Source organism: Pomacea canaliculata, linkage group LG9 (genome assembly GCF_003073045.1).
Source record: "Pomacea canaliculata isolate SZHN2017 linkage group LG9, ASM307304v1, whole genome shotgun sequence".
NCBI classification, from domain to species: Eukaryota; Metazoa; Mollusca; class Gastropoda; order Architaenioglossa; family Ampullariidae; genus Pomacea; species Pomacea canaliculata.
The window spans coordinates 18,015,162-18,042,944 of NC_037598.1; the positions used below are offsets into that span (position 1 = coordinate 18,015,162).

General features: G+C 37.5%; 1 protein-coding gene across 2 annotated transcripts; it reads right to left on the minus strand.

Moving 5' to 3' along the window:
- Positions 1–1,571: 1,571 nt before the first annotated feature.
- LOC112571612 (SRSF protein kinase 3-like) lies at positions 1,572–27,459 on the minus strand. 2 transcript variants are annotated; one of them, XM_025250741.1, is made up of 16 exons: positions 27,034–27,459; positions 26,869–26,947; positions 21,205–21,264; positions 19,430–19,536; positions 18,978–19,086; positions 17,320–17,407; positions 17,064–17,151; positions 16,144–16,250; positions 15,640–15,802; positions 14,286–14,428; positions 13,081–13,411; positions 11,138–11,635; positions 10,849–10,943; positions 10,123–10,230; positions 8,911–9,073; positions 1,572–8,593 (listed from the first exon to the last, which is right to left on the minus strand). In XM_025250741.1, the coding sequence occupies exons 1-16, from the start codon at positions 27,056–27,058 to the stop codon at positions 8,406–8,408; spliced, it is 2,352 nt and encodes a 783-aa protein (XP_025106526.1). In that variant the 5' UTR covers positions 27,059–27,459; the 3' UTR covers positions 1,572–8,405. The 2 variants fall into 2 exon arrangements, with proteins under 2 accessions (XP_025106526.1, XP_025106527.1); XM_025250742.1 differs by lacking the exon at positions 21,205–21,264 and having other exon boundaries at positions 27,034–27,458.
- Between the last annotated feature and the right edge of the window lie 324 nt (positions 27,460–27,783).

A 27,783-nucleotide genomic window follows, 5' to 3' on the forward strand; every position in this document is an offset into this window, starting at 1 on the left:
CTCATCTTCCACGCTGTCCTACGTCCTTTTCGTCGATAGCCATCGAACGTTTCCACTTCCAGAGTATGCCAAACTTCAAATGTCAAATGACTAGGTGAAACAAAATTAAGTTTAATATACAGGAATGAATCCAACGACTTAAAGGGGTTGTAAACGCAAAATAAAACTGCTTAGAATTACGTAAAGAGTAAGATCAGTTTAAATATCGTCCATTTTCGCGTCTGTTCGTGTGGAAAAAGTTGAATGTTTTATAGGATGTGTTTAATAAAAGAAATTACACGGAGTTTTTCAGTTTGCTTCAACAATGACATCAACTCGATCTGGCTGAACAGTGCTCATAGCCATATTGATATCACTAATATATATTACTATCCACCGATTACTTGAGCTCAAATCCTAACAATGACCGACACATCCTCTCGCTCGCTGACGTCACACACAAGTTCGTCTGGTAACCATCCCGGGAAGATAAAGCGGTTACTCGTCGAAAGGCGACAACGGTCGATTTCACTGGAATTTTTCGATTTTTTTTTTGTGGTAAACCTCGGTAGTGGTAATAAAGCTCTCGTAAGTAATTATAATTTTCAAACGTTTTGGACCGTCGCCACAGCCTTTACTATACCTTAAAACACCCGCTTGTCACCACTGCAGTGAGAGGCTCGGGGTTCAGATCTCGTCTCGGGACACCTTTTGTATATGACACCTGCGTCCGCAGGGTTGGGCGTCGGGGGTTTTCTCCAGTTTCTTCCCCCCTCCCTAGTGCGAAAACGCTGCAAGGTGGAGGCATTTTCCTACTAAGTAAACCAACCAACCAGGTGTAAAATACCTCACTTTTCTTGGGGTCAGCCTTAACTGAGAGCGGTGCCTCTCTTACCATCCTCATTACTCTATGGGGCCAGGTACCCATTCCCGCCAGCCAGATCGACTTGGGGAAGTTTGCTGCACTACACGGGTATCGAACCGCCGCACCTCTCAGTTCAGATACCAGCGCTCTAACCACTCGGCTTCCCCATCTCACAGTAACTTCTCGTTAACTAACCCTTTCAGCGATCCATATTCCAGCACCTAATGCGTTAATTTTTATGACGACCACAACAGTAAATAACAGGACTGATAGTCAAGAATTTGGTAAATGTAGTAGTGGTTCAGAACAAAAAATCAGTACAAAATTATAAAACTTATTCCAAAACGCAGCATATTGATTTTTGAAATTTTTAAATAGTGCCATTTGGTTATTATATATCAAAACTCCGTTTATATTGCATGACTGTGATAAAAGAAGCCTGTTTCAGAGGGGCTGGAACCAATTAAATGTTTATTTCTTATGGGTCACACATTTCGGATAACGAACAGCTTTCGAGAACGGATTAAGTTCGTTAACCGAGGTTCCACTGTACACGATTTGTAGAATTTAACATATTGTAGACCTGTTTAATCCTTGCATGAAATGACTACAGTTGCCAGTATCGGCACTCTTACATTTTCATTGCCCTTAATCTAAGAGCCCGCTGTCTCTGCTTGCTCACTCACACTACCTATATTACAGCATTCATAACATCTTAAAAGACTGAGATATTGCGGCAGTTTTATTTACTTTAAATTGTCAACACTCTTTACAGTGAACTTCCTCACATTTGTCAGCCACAGCCAGCAGCTTACAGGTCTGCTGTGAACAAGTATAAACAACCACATCACATTATCAAGTCTGGCCAGTGAAAAACGACTTCTGCAGCCCCCATAGACGCACAGTCAATACAGAGCAGAAAGCAACACTCTGGGCTACCAAAGTCATTAACATCCAATGGCCCTAGCTTGTGCCTTACAAGGGTCGGAATGTGACCATGCCTTTGTGCTTATTATAGCCTCTGTAATCTTCCTGAAGGAAGGCTGGAGTTTTATTTCTGATCACATTTCTATTTACAGTAAGCAGTTTTAGGTTAACAGGGAGGCAATGGCACAAAATCTGATGTTGCTAGTTGCAATTATTCAGACAAAATGGCCTCACTTGTCTACACAAGGTACTGTACTGGAAGGCATCACCATCTAAGGAAAGGCAGTGTCTTGATCTGTGGTTATCAACTATAGATTGATTCCCAATAATTATTTTGTCTGTTAAACCCTAGGCATGCTGTCTGCAGGTGCTAAACTGCTTTAGCTTTTTATCAACAAACATGTACGTTCTAAAAAAGGGCGTTCAAAGATGAACCCTAGTATATAAAAAACTTACTTTAACAGAAGACCAAAGTAACAAGCACTACTGAAACATCCCTTTGCACAATTGATAGAATGTTAACGCCAACTGTAAGCAAAGCAATCTGCCTCTGGCATTTCAAATGCTGTGTCTCTATTCACCATTTCCCAACTACATATTCACAATCAATATTTGTGCTAGCATTTAGAAGCTTTCTATGATTATGTCCAATATGGCTTCATCCCTAAGAGAGGTTGTACCCACTATCAGGGCCCATGAATCTGCATCATATGGTACTGAGGATACTGAAGGTCCTCATGCATTTACAGTAGCAAAGAAAGTACTATCTACACTGGAACTGTCTAGAAAATAGGTGTCTGTGCAGCAAGCTGGGCTGGAGAAGGGTCAGCTTGGTGAGGGCGATGAGTGCAGCACAATGCAGGCTAGCACACAAACAATTATCAACTAGCATACACTCAATTAACAACTTGCATACAAACCTCTGGTTATTTCAAACCTGCAATGTCAACTTGCTATTTGTGCAAAATCTAAAGCAAAGGTGAGCTTTTAAAATTTTTGTTACCTGGTTAATAATCTCGAACATAAGAAGTGTACAGCAGAAAGAAGACAATAACTTCAGGGACTGGAAAGACAGAGAAATGGAATTCTGTTTCTTTTTAAACTCCCTCTTCAACTAAAATAATAAAGCTTGAGTATTTGAAAGAATGAAAATTTATTTTGTGAAACTATTGTGAAGTATGTAACCTTCACATTTTAGCTAAACTACAAGAACACTCAGTTCCCTGACACACAATGACCAGTCTCCCTGCCACCGTGCCTCAACTCTTTTTGCTGTGCACTTCATCAAATCATATAAAGAATTTTGCTAAAATTTTGAAAAATTTAGACACCTCTGCAGTGGCTAGAAGGATTTTTGTCGCTCACCATATAAACAGCCTTGGACTTATGGTGCAGTGGGTAAAAGCAGGCAAAGGCCTTACCCATCTTCCCCCACAACCCCAAAAAAAAAAAAGTGAAGTCATTCACTCTAGCAATACCCTAGCTCTTTGTATTTTTATAATTGTGGGAAATACAACTCTACTATAACAATTGTACAAATCTGCAATATCCTACTACCATCAGAATTTCTAATGGTCAGAAGTACAAATATGGTCAGATACAAATCAATAAATCTTCAACAGCCAGATGAAAAAATATGCAATGGTTTGGTGTTCACTACAATGGCATAGGATGTATAAATATATAACATCAGATGTACACAGCTTTAATGGCAAAATATATGTTGTTACCTAGATGTCTAATGTGCTCAAACACATGTTTAGCAATTTAACACAATGTGGATGAAAGAAAACATTTAGCTAGTATAAATAAATTTATTAAAAAACTCTGGTCTTCAACAGATCTCTAAAGGTGTACCATGTGACTAGGACTGATTAGTTAAAACAAAATCAAACATTACCAAATTTTCAGATTACAAGTGCTTTTTGACAACTGCTATTCCAACATAAAAATCTAAGAAAATTAGAAAAGAAAACTGTCAATATAAATCATTCTACCCTAGCACCAGAATTAGAAAGTCACTTTTATTCATCACCATAGCATATACACATATCCACAATCAAATCTCAAAAGAAAATATTGAACTGCACAAAAAAAAGCAAAGCTGCATGTAAAAGAACAAAGCAGAATAAATCCAGTCTATAGACAGCATTGCCAAGCAGATCTTTGAGAAAAGTTATCAAAATCATATAAAGTTACTAAGCAATCAAAAATGGTGTGATCACAGTGTTGCACGCAGAACACACGCCATGATAAAATGCTTTCTCTTTTAAGCTTCATGTGTTTCTAAAGAATGAGTAAGATGAGCAACAATGATCCTGGTGGTATGAAAGATAGGCATTGCCATCAAACTGTAGGAACCACATGAATGTCCAGCCTGACCTACATTCAATTACGTCCGTCAAGCCAGCATGTCTACTGTTCTGAGCTATATCCATCATCACGTAGTCAGGCAAAGCTGTTGCTATATCATTTATACATTCAGCTACACACACGGGAAACTACTAAAGAGAAATATTCTTAGAATATAAATGGAGAATAGCAACAACTCCATAATGAATAGCTCTTATGGATAACTGCACAGGCATTCAAACCATCTTTTTCATTCATCTTTCTGAAAATCTATGAGGGCCAAAAGAACACTTGTAAATTTATATTTGCTTTTAATGCATGGAAAAGATAAAATGTTCATACCACTCTCCCTTAGTCTGGATATTTTGGGGCTATGCCAATAGTGTGGAATAATGCACCTGCAGAGAAAGGCTTCACAGATGCTCATGAACGGTATTTAAAGTCATGATTGACATGTGAATCAAATCTGCTTGTGGTATAGGATAAAATTTTATTGTTGCAATATGATATAACTATAGCACTGAATATATGACATTTTTACAGATTGATGGTTTAGTGGCATAGTTTTAAAACTCTTTCTTGTTAAAATCACAGTGATATTATTGCCTGCCATTTTGATTAGCATGGGCCTCAATGATCGTAACACACTTGCAAATTTCACACACACATAAATGTCAGATAAATAAGCATGTGATGAACATGCTGTATACATCAATACTTGAACAGGGTACTTCTTCAACAGCCATATTCAGATATTACTCTAATGTACTGCTAATGCTTTCTGCACTGTTACACTAGAAGACTGACATACTGCACTATAAACAATCCTCTGTAATCTTTCGTGACACCTGATAGCTTGCAAATACCAGCTTATTTCTGATATGCAAAGGTTGTTTCTTTTAAATAGGCTTCAAAGGAACAAAACTCTTTTGACTTCAAACAAGACAGCCATTATGTGCTTCTGTTTCCAGCATTAATTCTGGAGGCTAATTTACATTCTGTCAACTGTTTCAACACCTCAATTATCTTCTATCCTCTCCAACACCTTTTCCCTCCCATTCATTCAAATTTGTCCCTCCTTTCTGCTGTCATAAATTTTGGTAAAAATTCCGTTGTTAATTGTCCTTTGTTGGCTGTACTGCACAGAGATGACCATCACCATCTGCCAGAACTTTTCTCGTGAAAATAATTTTGTTTACTCTCAACAGTGGGCATACACAAACATTAAAATAAAAAGTTAGACTACAGTTGTTAACATTTATTGCATGTGTAATGGAATGGTGAAACTACTAGCTCAAGTTTTTCAATTCTGCTGCATAACACAGCATGGATTAATTTGCTCACTTCAGTACTTTTCATACACAAATATACTCTGGCATTATCTCTTCCCTTTAACTAGTTTACACCTCACAATGAGTGGTGGGATAAGCTCTCTAATACAGCTAAGTTGCATAGACGACATAAGCTGATGTAATGACATGTTTCAATGCTTATGCCAATCCTTTTTGTTAATGTTAGTTTTTCAATTCTCCACCCCCCCCTCCATAAAAACCTCCAACAAACTAAACACATAATAATTGTGCCAGGAAAAAAGTCTTTGGCAGAATATCTAAATTATGTCACAAACATGAAACATTCTGAACAAAATACCTCAAAATAAACCCTACAGAAAATGTCAATACACACACAAAACCCTTACACAAGACACTGAACTTACATGCTCAATACTGTTTAAGTCTTTTCAGTATGCTGTCTGCAATAAATTATTTCACAGTCTGAATCTACGATCACCTGTGATTGATTGTACTGTATGGTAACCCATTTGAAACACGACAGCCATGAAGCTCACTTTGACATCTCAACCAGTCCTGTACCAGTCTCTTCTGGCGGATATCCCTAAAGAGTTATTGCTGTCCGATATGTACAGGAAGCATACTTTTTGGCAGGTACAGAAGCACAGTAATCATGCTTAATTGCAGTCACATTTTACACATTTTAAAAATAGGTACTTTTCAGATATATGCTATACCCTTATAAAAGCATATAAAAATAGGATTTTAACAGTTATTTCATACTTAAAGTCTGAGATGACCATGGTCTGAAATGACTACATAAAGTTTGAATCAACTCAGTTCCTTTCTCAATGTTGGTTTTTCCATGTGGTCAGTAGGTAGTCTAAATAAAGGTTCTTTTCTCCATAACCTATTTTTTTAAAAGATTATTTTTAAGGCAAAAGCAACTATGTGTTTCAAAGGGGAGGGAAAAAAAAGCAAAATGATGACTACCACCAAGTAGGGTAAACATTCAGGAAGTATGAATTTTTTGTGTGTTAACATTCTGTTAACTGTGGCTTTAAAAAACAAAAGAGGAAAAATACCTACTTGCAGTAATTACTGTAAGCTGCAATAAATATTAAATCCTTCTTCTTCAAATCCCACCTCAACCAATTTAATAGTCTTAGTGCCACCAGAAACAGATCAACAATACAAAAAGAATCATATGCCTACACTACTCTGTTAAAAAAAATGTACAGTAATTCAGGAAGCTCACCAGACTGAAATATGTGATAACAGAGATAAATGGTTAATGTAATCAACCTACTCTGCAGATGCAAATAACTTTGGAAAGGAGGATTCCAGCAAATTTAATAAAACAACATACAGTCTAATGGGAGATTATTATTACTACACATATAAGCACTTTTGACGCAAAAAAAAAAAAAAAAAGCATGCCTGACATTATGATTCTGAAGCACTCTCTGCCACTTGCAAACTCATGCAGACACGTCCAAGTCTTGACAATTTGTAAGACAAACCTCATGTAACTTCAATTTTTTTTAAAAATTGTCTTTTCCTTGCCTCTAGCAATCTATTCACCCCACCCCCCCGGACTTTACCTCTCCCGAAAAAAACAAAACAAACCCCACTACTAAAACATCCCACATCCATGAACTTTGGCGACAGCATCCAACTCTGCTTTGGTACATAAAGCAACATGGACTACAGGAATTTCTTGAAGGAGACTGTAGCCTTTTTTTTGGTAATGATAAGTAAATACTGAAATTCTATTACCTTTCTTAGTATTTTAAAAAACCCTACCAAAACAGAATGTATAAACAAAATACAGAACTGTAAACAATATCTTTTGAGCACTTTCAACACCCAAAAAAGCAGGGATGACCCCCTTTATGCCTAGCAAGCCTGAGGTTTTGCAGAAACATTAGGTGCATGCAGGTAAGGAATTCTCAAGTCCAAATGTACAAAAGAAAGCCTTCACAATGTTGTGGATGATTAACTGCAGCACACTTAACATTTAAAACACAGCAAGCAAGTGTGCGCCAAGACACTTCTCCAGCTGCCTGTCACACATGCCAAGGAACATACCAGTTTGCATCCATACCAACCAGGGATTTTCGTTGCTGGGGCAAGTCAAGCAAATCTTTTAAAAGGTATCTTTCTTTGTTTCCAGACTATGTATGAATGATGTAGAAATAAATTACAAAATGTCTACATGAAAAACATTGTTATACTTGCCAACATCTCTTCATATAATTGTTAGTAGGATTAACACATTTCTCAGGTGGAAACACTTAAAATTCTTGCCATGCAAAACTCCAGCCTTGGAAAGTCTTGAAACAAGTCTTCCTTATTAGCACTGTCTGCATGACTGCCTTAGCCATAAGCTTCCAGTCACATTCACCAGGCAGCACAGTACATCTTGAGCAAAATGTTTGTTTCTATCATGTTTACATTTAGAACATGTTCTCCTACAAAGCACTACCACAGCTTGTGAAGAGTTCCATGTTGCTGGTATTCACTTCTCTGTACATTTAAGTCTGCTGGCTGGCCGGTTCAACTGCGACCATGCCTAACTCAACACTGACAACCCAAGTATGCCTGCTGCATTGTGCATACAATATCAGTGACTGAACTTTAAAACTCAAGAGGGCAAAATGCTTTATTTTTCTGAAAATAAGTTAAATACATAAGGATGTATACGGGTGTAGTGTAATGGCAAGCAGTAGGAAAGGTCCCGCTTGGAGTGTATCAAGTACTGCAGATGCTGTTGCCATGTTTCAAGCGAATCTCAGCATTCTGAGAAACACTATGTGTCCTCTTACAACAGCATCCAAAGTAAGGGTAATCGTGGGGGAGAAAAATGAAAGAGAACAGCTGTGAACACCAGTGCATGGTCCATAAACACTATTCCCATTTTCTACCCTCAACTGCCAACCTTTGTATCAAAATGCTAAACCATTTTATCTGCCATAGCAGTATACTGGTCACGAGTCATGTAGCCATGGGTGGTTCAGGCAGTCAGCTGCAGCGGCCCGCCTTTCTGGGTCAAATTCCAGCATGGGCAAGAGGAAGTCGGCAAACTCACGTGCATCCTGCAGGTCCCATTCATATTTCTCTGTCAGCACCTCCACCAGACCCCATGGCTTCAGCTTGGTAATGTGCCGAAGCTCACCTATAAGTCCAAAAACCAGTTTATATGGTCACAATAGCTAAGACTATTTACCAGATGTAGATTAATTGTAAAACCAATCTAAATAAATTGAACATTTTTCATAACATAATAAACAGATGACAAACAAAACTGCTTGAGCAGCATTGTTGGTTGCCCACCACCAAAAGACGCTAAAGCCTTGTTTAGAAGGTACAAAAAAAAAAAAAAATAAAATTGTACAATTGAATCAGCATGGAAAATGGTTGTCTGGTGATGAACTGATGAAGCCAACAAAAGAGAGTTTAATCTATGGATTCTATGTTTTATTTCAAACCTACCCCTTCGGTTGAAGAATTCGCGGGAGTATTTTCCTGAAAGGGCAATATGTCGTGGAATAGGGCCAATCAATTCAATGATGTGAGCAAGATGATCTTCATCACGACTATAATCTTCTCCTGAGTGAGGTTCAAATAAGTAGTCCCCTGTTGCCAGTTCAAATGCCTGTATCCATGCAAGATCACAAAATTATGCATTTCTGTAAATGCTTTATAACTTTCCATAATCTAATGTTGGGAACATAAGTATTGTATGCGATTTCCTAAACCTCAAAGACCTGTAAGAGGTCAAGGTGGAGTACATGGACAAGATTCACTGTGAAGAATTACAAGGTAAGAGGCTTGCTCTACCAAGATGCTACAGAATATACACAATGAATACTTCACCATGTGGTCTTATGAGGAAGAAAAAAGGCAAGGACAGCAATTTACTCAGAATAAATAAATAAAATGTCTGCAGCCCTATGCTCCTCAAGGCTGCAACAAGGAATAAACTAAATAAAATGTCTCTTATGTCAGATGTCAACAGATTTACAGTAAAATCTTTCTCTTAATACATTAAAATCTGTAAAAATCAGGTCATAACCAAGAGGGACTTTAGTTATCATATCAAGCATCTATATATTCAAATGCTGAAAATACAGCTCTTAAAACCACATAACAGCATTTTTTCTTTGTTGTTTTACTTGGTCATGTTTGCGTCTTCCACCACTGTTGCACCTTTTGCACTGTTTGAAGATTTACAGGGGAACTAACTATTCAGGCAAAAGCAATCAATACACATGAAGGATGTAGACAAAAATGCTGTCTTAAAATGCACTACCTTTATTTTTTTTTAAAATGTGACTTCTGCAATGAGTATCAATAGATTATATTTGGTTACCAGAACCCTTTTCTTAAAAAAATAAACATGTGACTTCTGAAAAGAGAGATCATAATAGAGGATAAACAGTCAGTCTTATATGGAGATGTAATAAAGAAGACATTTATATAGCAAAATATAGTTGTGAACATTTTTCAGTTGCACATAAGAGGGGGTCTCAATACAGAAACTCTTAATAAAGAGATTTTACTGTGATTCGAAGCAAACTACACAAAGGGTTTCTATGCAGATCAGAACAATGGTTTTATTTGCCTTAATGTTTACCACCTGTATACACGAGAGATTAGACTCATACAAAGCAAATGGAAATCATCCCAAGGTTATGATCATACCATGCAGGCAGTACTCCATATATCTGCTGGAGGTCCATAACCAGCACCAATGAGTACCTCCAGGCACCGGTACTGACGAGTTTGAATGTCTTCTGTGAAGTGGTGATACTGTCCAAAGGAAACATGTTAAAACTCTTCTGGTATGTGGACATCAGTGTTGTTACTTAGTGCCATGAAATGTTGCTCAGTTTGAATAAAATCATAACCAACACAAGTAAATAAAACAAGTTATAATTTTTTTCTCTAGACAGGTTTATACAAACAACATAATCAGGTATCAGCAACAAAATTTACTGAAGGTGGCAAAATTTGTCGCATTAAGTCAAAATGAAAATTGGATCAACCTAGTTAGAAAGACCTGTGATATTTATTTCAAGGTTACTAGGTCTGGATCGTCTTGACAGTCAACAAATTCCATTAGTTTGTCCATCTTCATCTAGCATTTTTGCTGGTTAAGAAATGTAAAGCTTAAAATTTGTATAGTTACATCCCTTATGAAGCAATCGATTTGTTTAAAATATTTCAGTCAGCATAAGTAGTAGTCAAACAAATGCTACAGTACCAAGCTTTCTGCCATTTATCTCAAGACTAAATATTAATGTGTTTTAATGGAGAGGGTGCAAATGTAAGACTGCTGTGACTTACTTCACTGCAACTGGTTTAGAGCTACCTGACAGACTGCAGCATACTTTAATCCTAGAACATTCTTGATAATATTCCACTTACCGTCCAGCAGGCATTGCCCAAGTCTGCAATTTTGACAGGAAATTCCATGCAAAGCTCATTGACAGGATCTGGTTGATGTTCCACTACCTTAGGCCCTGCAGGCAGTACCAAAACAAAGTATGAAATAACACCTCGTTAAGATTTATCTTCTAGCCTCCCATGTAAATACCATCCCAATATGAAAATTGATATTCTTTATGAGGTTACATAGAAACATAAGATATATCTATATTTTAATAAGGGTTAGGGTTAGAGGTGAGATGAGAGGAAGCCACACAATTTTATTCACCATTTTGAGGTTGACAATCAGTGGCATCTTCTTGGCTTTCCATGCGTATGAGTCCATTTTCAAATCCTGAATCAATGTGGCAGCCCTCCTCTCCCTCGCCATGACCGCAGAGAGCATGGCATTGATCCATGGCATAAATGTCTGTGGCACTGACAGAATTTGGATGCTCAATGTCTCCACCTTCAGAAGTGGGGCTGTCTGTGGCAGAACTTTTGGTGTTGTTGCAGCTGTTAGTGGTGATGTTTGTTGGCTTTGCTGGCATGTTACTACCACTGCACATGCTATCTGTGGTGGGACTGTCATCCTCCTTGCTTAGCCCATAGCCATTGCACAAAATGTGTGTAGTGTCGGACTTGCCATTCTGCCGAAAGGAGGAAGAAGCATCGTCGACATTCAGGCGAGCAATTGGCATGGTCACTTCCTTTTCCTGAATACAGTTATCAGTATGGTTTTTGTTTTCTCCATTCATGTCCACTTCTCCATTCTCTTTGTAAAGATCTGCACAAAATTCCTCCAAATCAACACACACTCATAAATGCAGATAATCAAAACTGAAACAAAAATGGCAGACCAACTCATATGTTTGCACTTGGACAAGAATACAATTAGTGATTTGACCGCCAATGCTGGCAGAAAGAGGGCAGGTTATCATCAAATGTACAAAGCAAAAGCCTCTCTTTAAAAAATAATAACAGGAAATATGTTGTGTCATACATTTTTCTATGCATGCTGTACTCTCAGCACTTGGGATGCACCGGTATTAGAAAAGCAGCTTACAGCAGATGATGTTTGACGTCAGATTCCAGGCCTTTTTTTGCCTGACTGTAGCAACACTCGATGTCATCACTGTTTGAATGGGTGACTAAGTGATTTCTTTGTGGTTTTACAACAGTTTTTTCTTATGCACAGAGGCCTTGATTAGCGGGTGAGTGGCTACACATATGTGTGTGCGCAAGTCTTTGCTCTGTGCTGGAGTTAAAACTTTATCTGCGAGTCTAAGAGGGGGCTGTTTTAGAGTATCCCATGTTTGTTGATTTAAGGATATGATTGATGGGTTGCACATTTAGGCTTGCACCCATTTTTGTTGACTGAATTGGAAATGAAAACTCGATAGGACTGAATCAGGTCATATAGCTATAAGTGGGTCTTGGGGGGGGGGGGGAGTTTTTGTTTAAATATTGAAGCCACCCAGTGACTGATGTTATTTTGCTTTCTCCACAGGGTTTTCATATTAATCTTCATCTTGTTTTTCTTATTCTTTGTATCTTTGTGTGACCTTGTCCTTGTCGCTGGATTTCTTCAACTGCATCATCTCATTCCTCTGTGCTCTTTCTGACCCCGTGTGTGCAGCGTCTCGACTGTTCTTCATTCCGTCGCCTAGCCCTGTGTCGTGTAGTTGAGGAAGTCTGGACTGCGGACCAGCAGAGTGTCCATGTGTACGTTGGACGGACAGTGAAGTGGTGGTCAATGTGAAGAGGGAAGAAATTGGTGCTTTACGCCAAGTCAGCAACTAAGGCTATATCACAACAAGGTGATCAGTGTGAGAACATCACGCAAAGCCACAGAAACTGAGGGAGATAAAAACTCTGACAGTACTGTGCTGCAGTGTGTGAGGGTGCTTTTATTTAAATCTCCCTTACTAACATCTCTCATTGCCTCTAACTTGGGCGTGGGGTCGTCCTATGTTTTCTTGAGTATATGTGTCTTTTCCCTTTTTTAGTTACGTAATTAAACTCATTATTTGTATCATTCATTCCACCTTCGTTGAGGTCTACGTTCATCAAAGGTTCGATAGGAATGTCATGTCCCGCCTCTGGTTGAGTGGGTGTGTGTTTGTGCTGGCTGCGTGAGCAGTTGCGAGTGTGCATCTATGCTGGGGGCAATCCATGACAATGGAATACTTCGACTTTTCAGTAAATGTACTCAATGTGATCTAGACCCACCTTTTGTTTTAGTGTTATTTTCCTGACTGATGGTGATAATAGTAGCGGTCGCCCCATCTACCCTGGTAACAGTCTCTACACAGGAGCTATGGCCACTGACAGAAAGACTTGCAGATGTGCTGTACTCTGCTGTATTGCTGGCACTGATGTTGTCTTCATTGACCTGACTCTCAATGGTGAGGACTGTGTCCACAGGGCTGGTCACAGCCAACGCCTGCAGACTGTTTGTGCTGGCACTGTGCACCATGCTGTCAGTGTCAGACTGCTGCAAACTGGCTAGACTCTCACTCATCACCATTCCTTTACCTATATCTTCCTCTCCTTCCCCCACCTAAACACAAAGCCATCATGATCAAATCCAGCTATTGGCCAGCAATAATCACTCAGACACTAAAATTAGCATTTCAGCACGTCAAGATTTTGTTAATAGGAATGAACACAAAAATGTCACATTTATATGTTTCTGATATTTCTCTGTTTATGTGTGAAGTTAAACTTCTGAAACACTGTTCTGTTTCCATTTAAAAAAAGAAAAAAAAAAGGCATGGACTAACAATCACAATTCTTACTGCATGCAGCTTATTGACCCTCTCTTTTTATCCCAAAGGTGTATACTAGCAGTTACAGTGTTCCCTCGCTACTTCGCGGTTCATATATCGCGGATTCACTACTTCGCGGTTTTTTGTGTTTTTTTTTTGAGTGAAGTATCGATCGATATTTCCGCGCTGGGAATTATCATTTTACAAAATACCATAGATATTTCTACAGGAAAAAGACGAAAAATGAAGCTGTATTTGTATTTCTATTAAAATACCTAGATAGAAAGAAAGAAAGAATTGTGTAACAGAAATCCATTGCTCTGCGTAAGCGACGAGCCATGATTGTTATCTCCCATCTCGCAGCCAGTTCGCGTCAAGCCATGTATGTCCCTACTTCGCGGAAATTCGTTTATCGCGGCTGATCATGGCACCTATCCCCCGCGATAAACGAGGGAACACTGTATACTTAACTTTATGATCCCATAGCTATCAGATTCCAGAAATAACTTTTTACAATCAACTGATGACTGGACTGTTTTTTATAATACAACTATTATGCAAACTTCAATGACAGCCTATATTTTTCTTGCATGCAAAAGTTTAATTTTTCCCATAACAGTATTAATGCATATTTTAACAGAATTATAAGTGCTCTTGTAAACTCACTGTTTTTTTCTGATCCAGCTCCTGCAACTGCTGCATCTGTATCTCAATTAGCTGCTGTTGTCGCTTCTTTTTCTTTTTGAGTTTCTTCTTTTTGTTCTTTGACATCTTGGCCTCCACCACTTTGTCTTTTGGAGCAGTGCTTACTGTTAGAGGAGCAGGACAACACAGTTATCAATCAAAATGTGCAATGTGTTTACAGTAAAACCTGCCATGTGCAGACCCTCTAGCTACCGAACACTTCCCATGTCCAGACACTTGTCTGCATGAATAGGTTTTCCGCACAAAAGACATCAGCAGATACACACTAAACATAGCCAGTCTAGGGGTGCTTTTTGCACACATATTAAAAGTTGTTATGACTGCAAAGCCTTCCTGTTACTGAAACGAAAGTATACATGAAAGTACAGCCACTTCTTTTAAAGAAAGTGAAGTCTGCCCACTGCCTATCCTGCTTCACAGCTACCACAAGTGTTTTGTGACTATTTTGCTAACAAGATTTTGGACATTCGATCATCCTTGGACTCGATATCGTTGCCTACAAGCATCTCCTGTGATATTCTTCTTGGATGCTCTCTGATCAAATTTCAAACAGTCTCTGATGCAGATATAAAGGTGATTATTCTGAAAGCCAAGCTGACAACTTGCCAGTTAGACCCAATACCCACAAGTCTTCTTGAGCGCTTAGACATTTTACATCCTTCCATTACAAACACTGTAAATGTCAGCTTGTCATCAGGTGTTTTCTGATCTTTGTTTAAAAATGCCCTGGTGAAGCCACTTCTTAAGAAATCCAAGCTTGATATCAATGTGTTGAACAATTACGCCCAGCTAAGAGCATACTCCTTAGGAGTGTGAGTTTGTGCTTTACAAATTTTGCATTTATTATTATATTAATATTTTGAAACCCTAATTTTCTCCCAACTGTGGTCAAATATATATTTAATAGAGTTGTGAAAAGTAATAACAAAAATTACTAAAAATGTTTTTTGCATTTTCTTATAGGATTTTGTGAGAGCCAATGTCATGTAAGGATAGTTTTTACTTTTTAAGCAGAGGGTGTCCTCACACTACAAGTTGTACTGTTACCTTTTTTAACTAGTTAGTCACCACAAATGAAGAAACATTAAGTCGATAGGAAAATAAAGGTTATAGTCTAATGCAAGCTCACATTAAATAAGATTAATGTGCATTATGCTTTAAATAAGTTTACATTTGTTTTCCTATTCTGTTAATGTGCTGGCTGGAGGGAAGAAATCATTACTGACTTATTGCAGGTCCTCAAAACAATCAAAACTGTATCAAGGTAAGGTCAACCTCAAGGTAAGAATAAATCTTGGAAGAAAATGAAACAAACCTGCAGATCCAGGCAGTTTGAGCCCAAGACGCTGCCACTCAAAGGCATCAACAGCTAGTTTGCGAATGTAGTTCTCACTAACACACATCAGGATGTTCTCAGGCTTGATGTCTGTGTGGATTATTTTGCATTTGGTATGCAGGTAGTTCAATCCCTCTAATACCTGAAAATAAAAACAGATAAAACCTGCTGTCTTCCATTTTATGTACCCCCACAAGATAAACAGTTTTGAAAAGAACTCACCAGACAAAAATCTTTGTATGATACTAAAGAAATAAGACCTCTGGTTGACACCAAGCGTAACAAAAAGCTGACTGATTAAAAAAATATACTTTTCATGTCTGACTACATGAAGTATATTGGACAAGATAACAGCTTGTAATGGATATCGACACAATGGATAAAACATAAGGAAACCCCAGAAATTTTAGTACTAGATAAAATAATACATCTCCATCCAAATAACAAATACAAGCAAAAAACAAACTACAAATGCATTTTTACCTGCCGCATGATTAGTTTCACGTTGTGCAGAGGAATGCCCTGATAGTTGGAGCGGATTATAAGTTTGAGAAGATTATGTCCCAGCACCTCAAACACCATACACACATCTGATTCAAGTCAAGGCTCTTTATAACAGAAAACTAATCTGCTAAGCTAGGACTTTATGCGCACTGAAACTTAGCCTTCCAGCTGCATAGGGTAAAAAGTATGATGAAGACCAAAAATGATTCTTAATAGTGTTTTCTCAGGCTGATCATGTCACAACACTTCTGCACAACTTGGACTCAGGCCTGAATTGAATTCAAGATGGCCATACTTTGTTATGGTGTTGTTTATGGCCTCACCTTAAGCTAACTGCCTGAGCTTACATCCTTCAAGCCCAGCAAGTCAGTTCACCATGCCTGTGCTGGTTTAATCACTGTACGCACTTATCTGACTGGAGAAGTTTGGCTATTGCTCATTCTTTCACTGATCCCAGTATTTGTTAATGCACCGACTCTTTCTCTCTGTACAGTGGAAACGCTACATGCTTTCTGGTCTTTGTTGGAAATGTCTAGTGTAATTAGTTTACCTGGCTTTTACTCTTCCCACCTTCTCCTCTCTGTGTTCTTTCATATTCCTACCAATGTTCACTGTGAAGATGTGTTTCATGACTGTCTGATCGTGATGCCCTTCTCTGTCATACGGCATCACTACCTACTGCCCTGTACATCTTAAAGCGCACTGTGTGTAGGGAAATAAGCTAAATCAATCCTATTATTATTATTCTCATAAAATGATAGAGAAAATTTCTATTAAAAAAAAAATCATTTGAACTTTCTGCACATCCTTTGTTCTGTTATGCTGCCTGGTGTTTTCTATATATGCATTAATGCAGCAACACTGATAGGAAAATGGTTTAGTAAATATACAAAGGATATGAGTTCCATTAACCCCTGATATCTTAAAGTCATCCAGAAGTTGTACAGATTTTTCTCTGGCTGGGTCATTCTCGTCACTTTCTCGCACCTGAAAAGCAAGCCACACTTGTCATAAACATTCCATTACACAACACTTTAGTATAACAACTTGTGTTAGGGTAGTATTTTTGTGGATGAGCCCTGCAAATTGTGCTGTGAAAAACTTATGGCTGAAATTTTATTTTAAGAGGCAGAAGAAAACTGTATCAACACTTACGCATTTGAGTAACTTGATTTCATCAAGTGCAGTCTCTGTATAGTGTTGAGCACTTTTTACTACTTTCAGTGCCACAAAACGCTTGCAGCTATGAATAATAATAAAAAAATGAGACACATTTCTTCAAAAGTTCTAATAAGGAACAACGTAAAGTACAAAAGTGAAAATGTATAAATGCAGCTGCATTTAAAACAGCAATATTAGTAGGGTATACATCACTTCTCTACACACAAGGATTCAACAGTGACCTTGAATTTTGTTTTAAATTGTTATGGCTTGATTTTATCACAAAAGCTTCTGCATTAAATTGCTAAATTAATTCTCTATATCAGGGATGCACAACCTACGACCCGCGGGCCAGATATCCGGCCCGCGATGTGGTGCCATTCGGCCCGCGAAGCTTCTGCCCACAGTGCAAGAAATCGGCATGTTAGTAATAAAAGAAGACCTTAAAAAAACGAAAAAAAGGAAGAAGTATTTATCCCCACGTAGGGGCGTTTCCCAATCTTTTTTTCGATGGATGAACATTTCGATTCAGTGCTCCGACTTGGTGTCTCTACGATGAGGCCGGACATTCAGAAGTTGGTTTCGGGAAAACACAAATTACTACATAATTAATGGTAAGTACAACTTGTTTCTAATAAAAAATGGTATCTGCTCTATTTGTTTTTTCCTTTTTGTATTTTTGCGGTGAAGTGGCCCGCGACACGGCTGTCCGAAATGGATATGGCCCGCAGGCCGAAAAAGGTTGGGCATCACTGCTCTATATCAAGACAGCCATAAAACATATTTCTGTTAAAGAAAGAAAAATGGAGAGAAAGCAGCATGCATTCTTTCTAGTACTCGACCAAAAACATTTCTTATTGACCCTTTGCAAAGAATCTGTGTATTTATGTATTTATGTCCCTGATGTCAAGAAACTTTCTGAGTGATAACAATGTACAACTGTGTAACTGACACTGGAAAAAATTAATGACGATAAAATAATAGCTTTCAGCTCAGGTTTATTACAAAATTTACTTTTTGACTCTTCTGCTTTTAAACCTCACTGGTAATTTTATGTAATTTGGAGCTCTTGTACATGGTTTGTGCATGTCACTACATGATGGGAAAAGCCACCAGCTTTTTATGCAAACACTACTATTTATAATTTTAAATCATCATAGTTATATTTTAATCTTCTGATTTCATAAAGTGACTAATCTCTTGAGGACTGATAATCCTTTCATACAGGTCACTGTACTCCTTACTTCAAATCAAACATTTTTAACCGAGTGGCTCTCTACACATTTATTTTAACATTAAGTGGGACCAAGAATACTTAATCGTGCATGCACAAATCTCAGCATAACAGAAAGCCTGGAGTTGATAATACCATAATTTACTTTCATGGCATTTTGTAAGCAAGGCATTATGTCTCCTTGCATTTTATACTTACGTAAATATGTGGTGAACTGTAACATTAAAATGTGTAAAGTACAGGAATATTCATGAAACTGAAAGGAACATGTGATAGTCTAGCTATTCATTGTAATACCGGTCATAGATTAAAACAGGCAGGTTGCCAAATTCTTTCTGCAGAAGAAGTACCATAAGAAACCCAGTGATCCAAGTCAGAGCTAGTGATGGTTAACTTTATGGTGCTTAAGGCTACTAACCTGAGATCCCAGCATAACCAGACTGTGGAGAAATGGCCCCAGCCTAATTTGCGAACCACATGGTAGCGACCATTGAAGAGATCCCCAATTTTCACAGGATGGTATCCCCCTAATTGATTTGAAAAAACAAACAAATTAAAAAACCCAACAGCTAAAATGTTTCAAGTTGGAAAAGGAAAGTCTAAAAACTCAATAAGCAGCCTATATTAATCTGGCAGTCATTACCTTTTTTATACCATGACCAAACTTAAGATTTGCTTTTATAAAAACAACTAAAACCATTATTCTTAAAAGGAAATAAAAAGTTCTATGAGACTGATATTCACAAGCAGAACATCACTACATGAAGACAAGGAGTAAGGCTTACAAACAGCAGGCTTATAAAAAAAAAAATCCCCATATTCACCCTTGTCAGTCACACCACCATGGGCTCTATATTTAACAAACCACACCTTTACAGTAATCCCTTGGATCTTCCTGTTCATCATCATCAGAGCCCAAAATTTCCTCTTCCTCATCTTCATCATAGTCTGGTTCTGGCTTTTTAGCCTCCTCAGACCTGGAAAAACACCAGGATGATTATAACAATGCATTGACTAAAGCAGTTCTATCAGTGTCAACCCTTTTTTCTTTTGTTGAAAACTATTTAAAGACCTACCCAATTAGTCTGAGTAATAAACAGATTCTGGTAGGCAGAGATAATATAAATGTATTCGGTAAATTTCAGCACCTGGAACACAGAGATTTATTTTTAAAGTCAGCGATTTGCATATATAGTTAGCAAGTCCTGCAAACTCTTGCTCCTGTGTGCAAAAAGCATGATACATCACAGCCAGTGGTGTCAACACTGTCTCTTTAAGCATATGATGGTGGAAAAACACATCGGGTTCATCAATCTTTATTTAGTGTGCTCTTGTAGCACAGATGACTGTAAAACACTGCTTTTCAGCCTTAAAGGTAATTAAAAGTTATGAAGTTTGAACCCAAGAATTGCGAAGGTTAAAAACTCCAAACACATTATCTTCGCCTGAAGATGACAAAGAACAACTTCACAATAAATATGGTAGCATTGTCTATGTTCACAAATTTTCCAAGATGCAGGTGACCATTACACTTTATGTTCATCCGTTTACTTAGGTACTGTCACAATAACCCCAAGTGTAAAATTTACCACTGGGATGGATCTGCATGCTTATATGGGCATAGTTGTTTATATGACGATTGTTGGTGTAAATAACAGTGGTGAAAAAAGAAACTTCTACCCCTACAAATACATCTCTGAAAAGGAAAAGCAGATATATTTTTGGGAATGCTGTTGCAGATATTCTTTATTATTTACAACATGCACATCACTAACAATAGTGTCATTGGTCACAACTATAAAACTGTGGCTTGAAGATAACTTCAGGTGTTTGTGCAGCTACTCTGTGCTGCTGGACAAGAAAAAGCATGTTTCCGTATAGCAGGCATAGACCCTGGAAGAAGACGCTTTTGCTGTATCACAAAACCCTCTCGATTCGCATTTCTCCTCATGATTTTATGATTAAGGCATTAATAAGCAATATGAAAGTAGTTTTTGAACATGTGTCACCAATAAGGTAGGTCTTTAATCACACTACCTACTGAATACATATTCACACTTCACACTGTTTTACTTTACTCTATAATCTTCTAAAAACCACAAATACTGCATACACATGCACAACTAAATAAGAGGCTCAGCATCCATAAAAAATGATAAAGCATTCTTGGCTTAACTAGCAAATAATTTATTTAATCAATTCATGCAAAACCTTTTTTGAGAAAAGAGCGGACAAAGCAAGCACATCACTTATCCTTTTTGCTTTATAGTTTTTTTGTTGAAAAGCCAAGAATCAGTTTGTATCAAAGACTATAGGCATCTTATTTATATACAGAACAATTCACTGTCTCACAATAAAATGGGTATTAAATAGTCAACATATGGTGAAGAGTAATAAAAAAGGCTTTTAAAATAATGCACTTCAAGAAAGAACAAGCATGCTGTACCAGGGTAGCAATTTAAAATCACTGCAGACACTACAGTGATCAACAGGAAACCAGAGCTATATTAAAATGACAGGCAATAACATTAACAACAAATTATATTTTAATTCTAACGTAATGCAGAGGGAATAATGTTTAAAACAGTGAAAAATAAAGCCTGATGCAAAAGCATCTAAAATGTGAGCATGCTGGCAACACTTACGTGGAGGACACAAAGCTACTAGAACTATTTTCACTGACACTGCTCCATCCATTTGGATCCCTGCACATCAGTTTATAACAGCCAGTCTGCTGTACTCATCTTACTACCAAATATCGCACACAGGAGTACGTGATGCTAGTTCAAGTTATTCCTTTCTCCATCATCACTTTATTGGATAGTATCATATTCTTAGTCTTCAAATGCTATTATTTACTTTCTGCAGAAATTTTTCGGTGAAGATGAGCATTCCCCTGAATTATGTAAGTGAACATTTTTATCTTATAAAATGTAACATCTACTGTGGTGTTGTGCTGGAAAGCTTTCAGTAGCAGTAACCTTATTTATATACTGCATGCAGATTTAAAGTTTAGACATATCTTGCTAGGGCCACAACACTACTCACAGATGCATTCCTGAGAATGCTTCCCATATGGATGGTAGTAACCACTGCTGTTCCTGCACAATATCTGAAGAAAGGTGTCTTAACATAATACACTGCATCCTTATAGGACCACCAAGTCTAACAGCACAGAGCTTTACAATTTCAGCAAGCCTCACTTTTTTCCTACTGAGAGTAACTCAGTTTTTTCCCCACATAAGGTGTGAACCAAGCAACCTGACCAGTCCATGCCATTTCAAGTCCTTATAAACTTGCTGATACGCAACCCTTGAACAATAATTAACAAACCCAACACATGCAGAAATATGGGTAAGCTGTATTTTTGGAAAGAAGCTGGCTTTTGTCATTGATCTGGATGCTCTTCATCAACATTCTTTGTTCCTTTTCTCAGAATCTTTAAAAGGTCACCATATACTTCACATTCTGCAGAAGCTTCTTGCTGTGCCCCCCACCCCCCAAAAAGGTCACCAACACTCTTGTAACTGCAGAAAGTTAGCTTGAACCATGCGCCAAAGCTATGAAAGTAATATGCCTTCAAATCCCAGAAGATCCATAACCCATCAGCAGTCCATGCCTCACTTTTCCACTGCCGTGACATCTCTGCAAAAATGCTTTCTCAGCAGAAGTATGCTACTTTACGATATGTCCTTCTGCTAGGTAGCCTGCTACCACCTCACAAAAATTTTTGCTGGCTTATTTTCTCTCTAGGCACAAGAACTGTGAACAGACTGGTGACTGGGTCATTTCTGATAGATGGCTGACCACAAAGGCTTAAAATGGCTGATACACAGCCAAAGACAGACACTGGGACATGGCGCACAGTAGACAAGCCTGCTGCCCAGGATCTGATTGAAGTGTTGAGAAAATCAATAAAGGGAACTGCAATGGTCCAACCAATAGCAGCTTTCTTTCCTCTTCTTAAAATCTATCAGTCTAGGATTATGGGAAAACTTTTAATATCAGCTTTGGGGGGCTGGGAAAGTTTCAATCAAAGATGAATACAGAAAATAAGGACTTTTTGTTGTTTATCATAAAATTAAGCTGCTTGTGATCTTATAGGATTAATTTTATATAAGGCTATCATTTCTAAGATCAATTTCAATACAAAGGTTTATCTTTTGAGCTTCTATACTCTTTGCATCTTTTCAACAATACTGAGAATTCACTACAATATTAAAAGCCAACCAATTTGAAGTATTAGCACAACAAACCAGCCACTAGCATTTTTCATCAAAACATCAATATAATTTTCCACTATGCTGATATGATATTTCTATAATCCAATTCTGGATATGGACTGCCCCTTCACAGAAGAAGCCAATTTTAAGTTTGCAATGTTATCACAAAAATGATTTAATGCCTTTAATGAACAATGGAAAACACTGGCTAACTGATTAGATATTGCACGCAAGAAAATTTGAGTCTCTTTCAACAGATTTTTATCTAATGACATTTTCACTTCTAAAGTAAAACTAAATTAAATTATACATGGGTTTCCATTCACCATTACACTTTTTTAAAAATTTACATTGACAAAGAAATATCTGAATTAGTGAAAGTAAAGCAGGTTTAGAGCCATTCAAAATCTCAGGAGTGCCTAGTTCCCATTTTCTTGTGTCACATCATGGACTTTGGAAAATGTTTTTCTTATTAAGCTGTCCTGATGACTTCTATCATAAAAATAACAAATGATAATGAGTGTGCTTTCATTCTTTCCTTTTTAAAAAACCCCCAAACCTCCCAAAGAAAATAATGCAAAAACAGACACTGTTTTAAAAGGTTCAGAAAGTTTGAGTGATAAAAGTTGTGAATGCACCTTGCAGCTGTTGACAGTGCTAATGAGGAGTAATCTACTTTCATGCAATGTCAAATGAATTTTTTTTTTCACCACAGCTTTCCAGAGTCTATATTCAACGTCAAATCTGAATATTTTTTATATACTTTATTTTCATCTGGTGAACTTTGCATATACCAAATTTTAAACATGTACAGACTGGTCTGAAAAGCTAACACATGCAAGCAATGTCCGCGTCTTGATGTAAATAACACTTCAACCAAATGAGGTAACTTTTCTATGATGGAAAAATGTGCTTAATATTATTATGATTCAAAATCCATTCACGAGAATGCCACAATCTAAGAACTTAGTTTAAGGCCAGGTACCGGTTGAAAAAAAACAAAACAAAAAACAAACAAACAAAAATTAGCGCGGATTTTCTTGCATCAGCTATCTAGCCCTTGAATGAAGTTTCAAAAAATGGTTTTACTGCACTTGTCACACTATCGGTTGCCATGGAAACAATCCAAAATGGCGCACAAACAAACATTTTAAAAAGCACAAAACGTTTTGTCAATTTTGTGAGTAGACTCAAAATTCTGTTTGAAATAGTTACCTAAAAGACAGATCTACATTTCTTTGGGAAAGGATTTTGCTAAATTGGCTTATTTTTTTATGATTTTTTTGGTAAAACATTGTGTTAAAATTTAAGAAATTTTGATTTAAAATGGTACAACTACCAAACTACTAAATATTTCTTAAAAAAGCCCCCACAGAAATGTTTAAATCTGTATGAAGTAAAACTCAACCAAATTGCTGGTCTCTATCTCTTGTCGATATAAAGTTTTGTCCTTTTGAAGTAAACTGTAGTATATATATAAACCAGGGGTGGGCAATTAATTTTCCCAAGGGGCCGCATGTGAAATTGGGATGGTTTTAGAGGGCCGGACTAATATAGTTAACTCAGTTTTACCCAATACTGTTTATATAGTATATATACTGGCGGGCGGGCCGGTCAGAGACAGGAGGCGGGCCGGACGGCCTTTGCCCAGGTCTGATATAAACAGTCTATAACCAAAACAAAAAAAACTGAGAAAACGAGGAAAGAAAAAATGAAAGCTTAGTAATTACTAAACTTTTTTTAAAAGCACCCTCATTTAAATGTTTACATGTGTATAAAGAAAACCTCAATCAATTTTCATGTCTAAATCACGTCAATATCAAGTTATAAGCTTTTGAACTAAACAAGCTTACTAAAACAAGAAACTAAAAAGGCAAGGGAAAACAAAGTAAAAGCTTAGTAACTACTAAACCACTAATTAGTTTTTTAAAACTTCTCAGGGATATGTTTAGATATGTATAAAGAAACCTTCAACCCAATTTTAGGCCTGTATCATATATCACTATAAAGTTATAGGGTTTATAAGTAAGCATACTGTAACAGAAACAAGGAACAGAAAAAGCGAGAACATAAAGTTCAAGCTTAGTAACTTTGTTTTATCTAAGCCTCTCATGTAATTTAACTGTTGAATGCAAAATATAACTATCGTTCAATGTGTTACTACAAATAACTTTAATGTAACTAATAAAATTAATTTTGTTCACTTTTAGAAAAGTTAACATGGTTGGGTTGTGTACCCAAATGTTGACTAGGCTTCAGAGAAGTACACAGTAATGAAAAAAAAAAAAAAAAAAAGGTGTTTGCAAACACTGAGCAACACAGTAATAGGTTTAGTTAGGTAAGTTCAGTGTCCACTAGCTTTATGGTTTTTGCTATCTTTGGTCTTTTGCTCTAGTTTCTGTAACAGGCTTTTTTCAAATGGTGGGGTTGTTAGCCATACCACAACCTACTTTATCTCTAGGAGGTGGAGATTCAAACTCGACTGGCGAAAGCCAGCCAGGCCTTCGCCTCACTCAGGAGCACATGGAAGGCAAAAAACATCAGTCAGATAATCAAGGTGGGAAACGTCCAGTCAAATGTGATCAGCACCCTCCTTTACGAATGAGAATCATGGAAGATGACCAAAACCATCAGTAACAAGCTTGACATCTTTCAAAACAGATGCCTCAGGCGCATACTTAACATCTTTAGGCCAAATACCATCACCAACGAAGAACTCCACCGAAGAACTGAAACCGAGCCCATCACCACGCAGGTTTAACAAAGGTGTTGGCAATGGATTGGAGATGTGCTAAGCCAGCAGACCTCTCCAGAGTCGCCCTACGATGGACTCCAGACGGCCGAAGAAAACGAGGCCGCCCAAAGGAAACTTGGAGAAGAACAGTGGAAAGGGAGATGAAAGGAAAGGGCTGGACATGTGGTCACCTGGAGTGGGTTTCAGCTGTTTGACATCAGTGGCGGACTTTGGTTGAGGCACCTGATGCACGAAGAGGAATAGACAGATAGATAGGTCTTTTGCTATCGAACATTTAGTGATGCTGTCACATACTGCTTTGTATGAGCATCTACTGAAGTAGCAGCATTAGTAGAAAAGACTCATCTTTCTTAGCCTTCAGTTGGGATAAACATCAACATATAATCCTTTCATTAAAGAAATTATTTCAAAAGCTTATAGGGGAGTATAACCTATTCATTAAACCTAGAGATACATTATTGAGTGCATAATCTCGGTAGTAATCAGGACTAGATGTGAACATTTACAAATTTGAGTGAACTTGCAATGCTAGTTATTTATGTACTTTGTTGGGAATATACTTTAAACAAGCTTTCTGGCCACATACATTTGTAGTAACAATGACACCACCAGTTTTACACAATAGTAAAACAATTATTATAACGTTTTATGCATAATTAATAACAATTGATACATTATAATGGCTGATTTATAACTCCTGCTTCTTAAAATGGTAAAATTCATTGCAACAGACTTGCCTTTTTTTTTTGTTTTAAGAACTAAAGGACTGATGCAAATGTGACCATCACTGTGGCACTAAGTTAAAACAGTTTACTACTGTTTTATGGCTAATGTGTAAATAAGCCTTTGCTATCCAAAATGGCATCGACACTATACTATAGATATGCTTAAATTTGTAAGTTCGATTAAATGTAATAAAATGCATTCAGTTTTAACTCTTTAACGGGTATTAATCCACTGATAGCAGGGAGAACTGACATGGGACTAAAAACGTACCCAGTTCTAAGCAATGGTACCTTTTGTGTCCTAAGAGACTGCCTCACATAAGTTCTTTTTGACACCAAACACCTTATTTTTTACCTTTAGCTGTGTTGGATTAACGAATGAACAGTACACAAACGCACATGGCTAAGATGAAGCACTCATGAATCACCGTTGGTTGCTAACGGTCATTTCCTCAAAACACACGAGTATGTTTATAGCTTATCGATAAGACAAACAGCAGGATCAAGAGCAAGTGCAGATAAATTCATCCCTAAATAAGCCTGAAAAACAAATTCTTTTAAAAACCAAAATAAATTTAAAAGCCACTATATTCGTTTAGTACTTACGCTGCTCTTTTCTTGTCGTTCTGATTGTTGAAGCGCGGCTTGGCCTTCGCTCTTTTCTTGCGCGTCTGGATGGCGAGAGCTGAATTGAAAAAAAAGACTATCATCCACTTAACCTAAAACACAACTGCACGATCACATTGACATAAATTTGTTTCATTTGCTTACCTTTTCGAGGAATTTTTGAGCTCATCTTGTCTGTTAGCTACATCTGGTTGACTGTTACGCATGCGCAGAGTTGCTAAGGTGCATGCTGGGAAGTAAGTTCCGTAGAAGTTGTTCAGACAGGAGCCTCGGGAGCGGGATTTCTGAACTGCAATCAACCGATTTTGTCGTGGAAACGCAAAAAAAAAAAAAGTCTTAAATTAAATTGTGCCTCACCGCGTAAAGGAAAACGATTCCTGGAAATAAAATAATACAAAATTTTTAGTTACTTACAGTTCCCTTTGTCTTTAAATAAAAATGATAATATCGTAATCCTTCCCAGTACAAAAAAGAACATAAAATAAAGAATAATGTCCATCCACTTAAGTACAAAACTGAAGTAAAGAATATTCCTGAAATTGTGATTATTTGCGTGACTTGTGATTTACTATGAATCATGCTTCCATTCGTTCTTATGATTTTTCAGTGGAAAGTGGAACCGACGATTTATACCGTCGAACGAGTAACGAGCTGTTTCGCGTGACGTCATCAAAACATGCGTGGATGACTGCAAACCTTCGATTGTCCAGTCGCTGTTACCACGAACTTATATATTACGGTGCTAGCTGTTACTGAAAGGGCACTTTGGTGCTATCGCTACACTGCTACACTCATAATGTTTACTTTTAGTGTCCTTTTAAGCTTGGGCAATAAAGTGTAAGTGTGGATTTATCTGCCTTTAATTTACAATAGTTGTACACAGACTCAGAAGCC

Excerpts from the sequence above, each read along its gene's own strand:
- LOC112571612 (XM_025250741.1), bottom strand. The coding sequence starts at position 27,058 with ATGAGCTCAAAAATTCCTCGAAAAG. Across the intron at positions 26,948-27,033 it reads CTCAAAAATTCCTCGAAAAG|CTCTCGCCATCCAGACGCGC; the intron begins GTAAGCAAATGA and ends TTTTCAATTCAG. Across the intron at positions 16,251-17,063 it reads ATCAGGGGTTAATGGAACTC|ATGTGTGTATGGTGTTTGAG; the intron begins ATATCCTTTGTA and ends GACTTGAATCAG.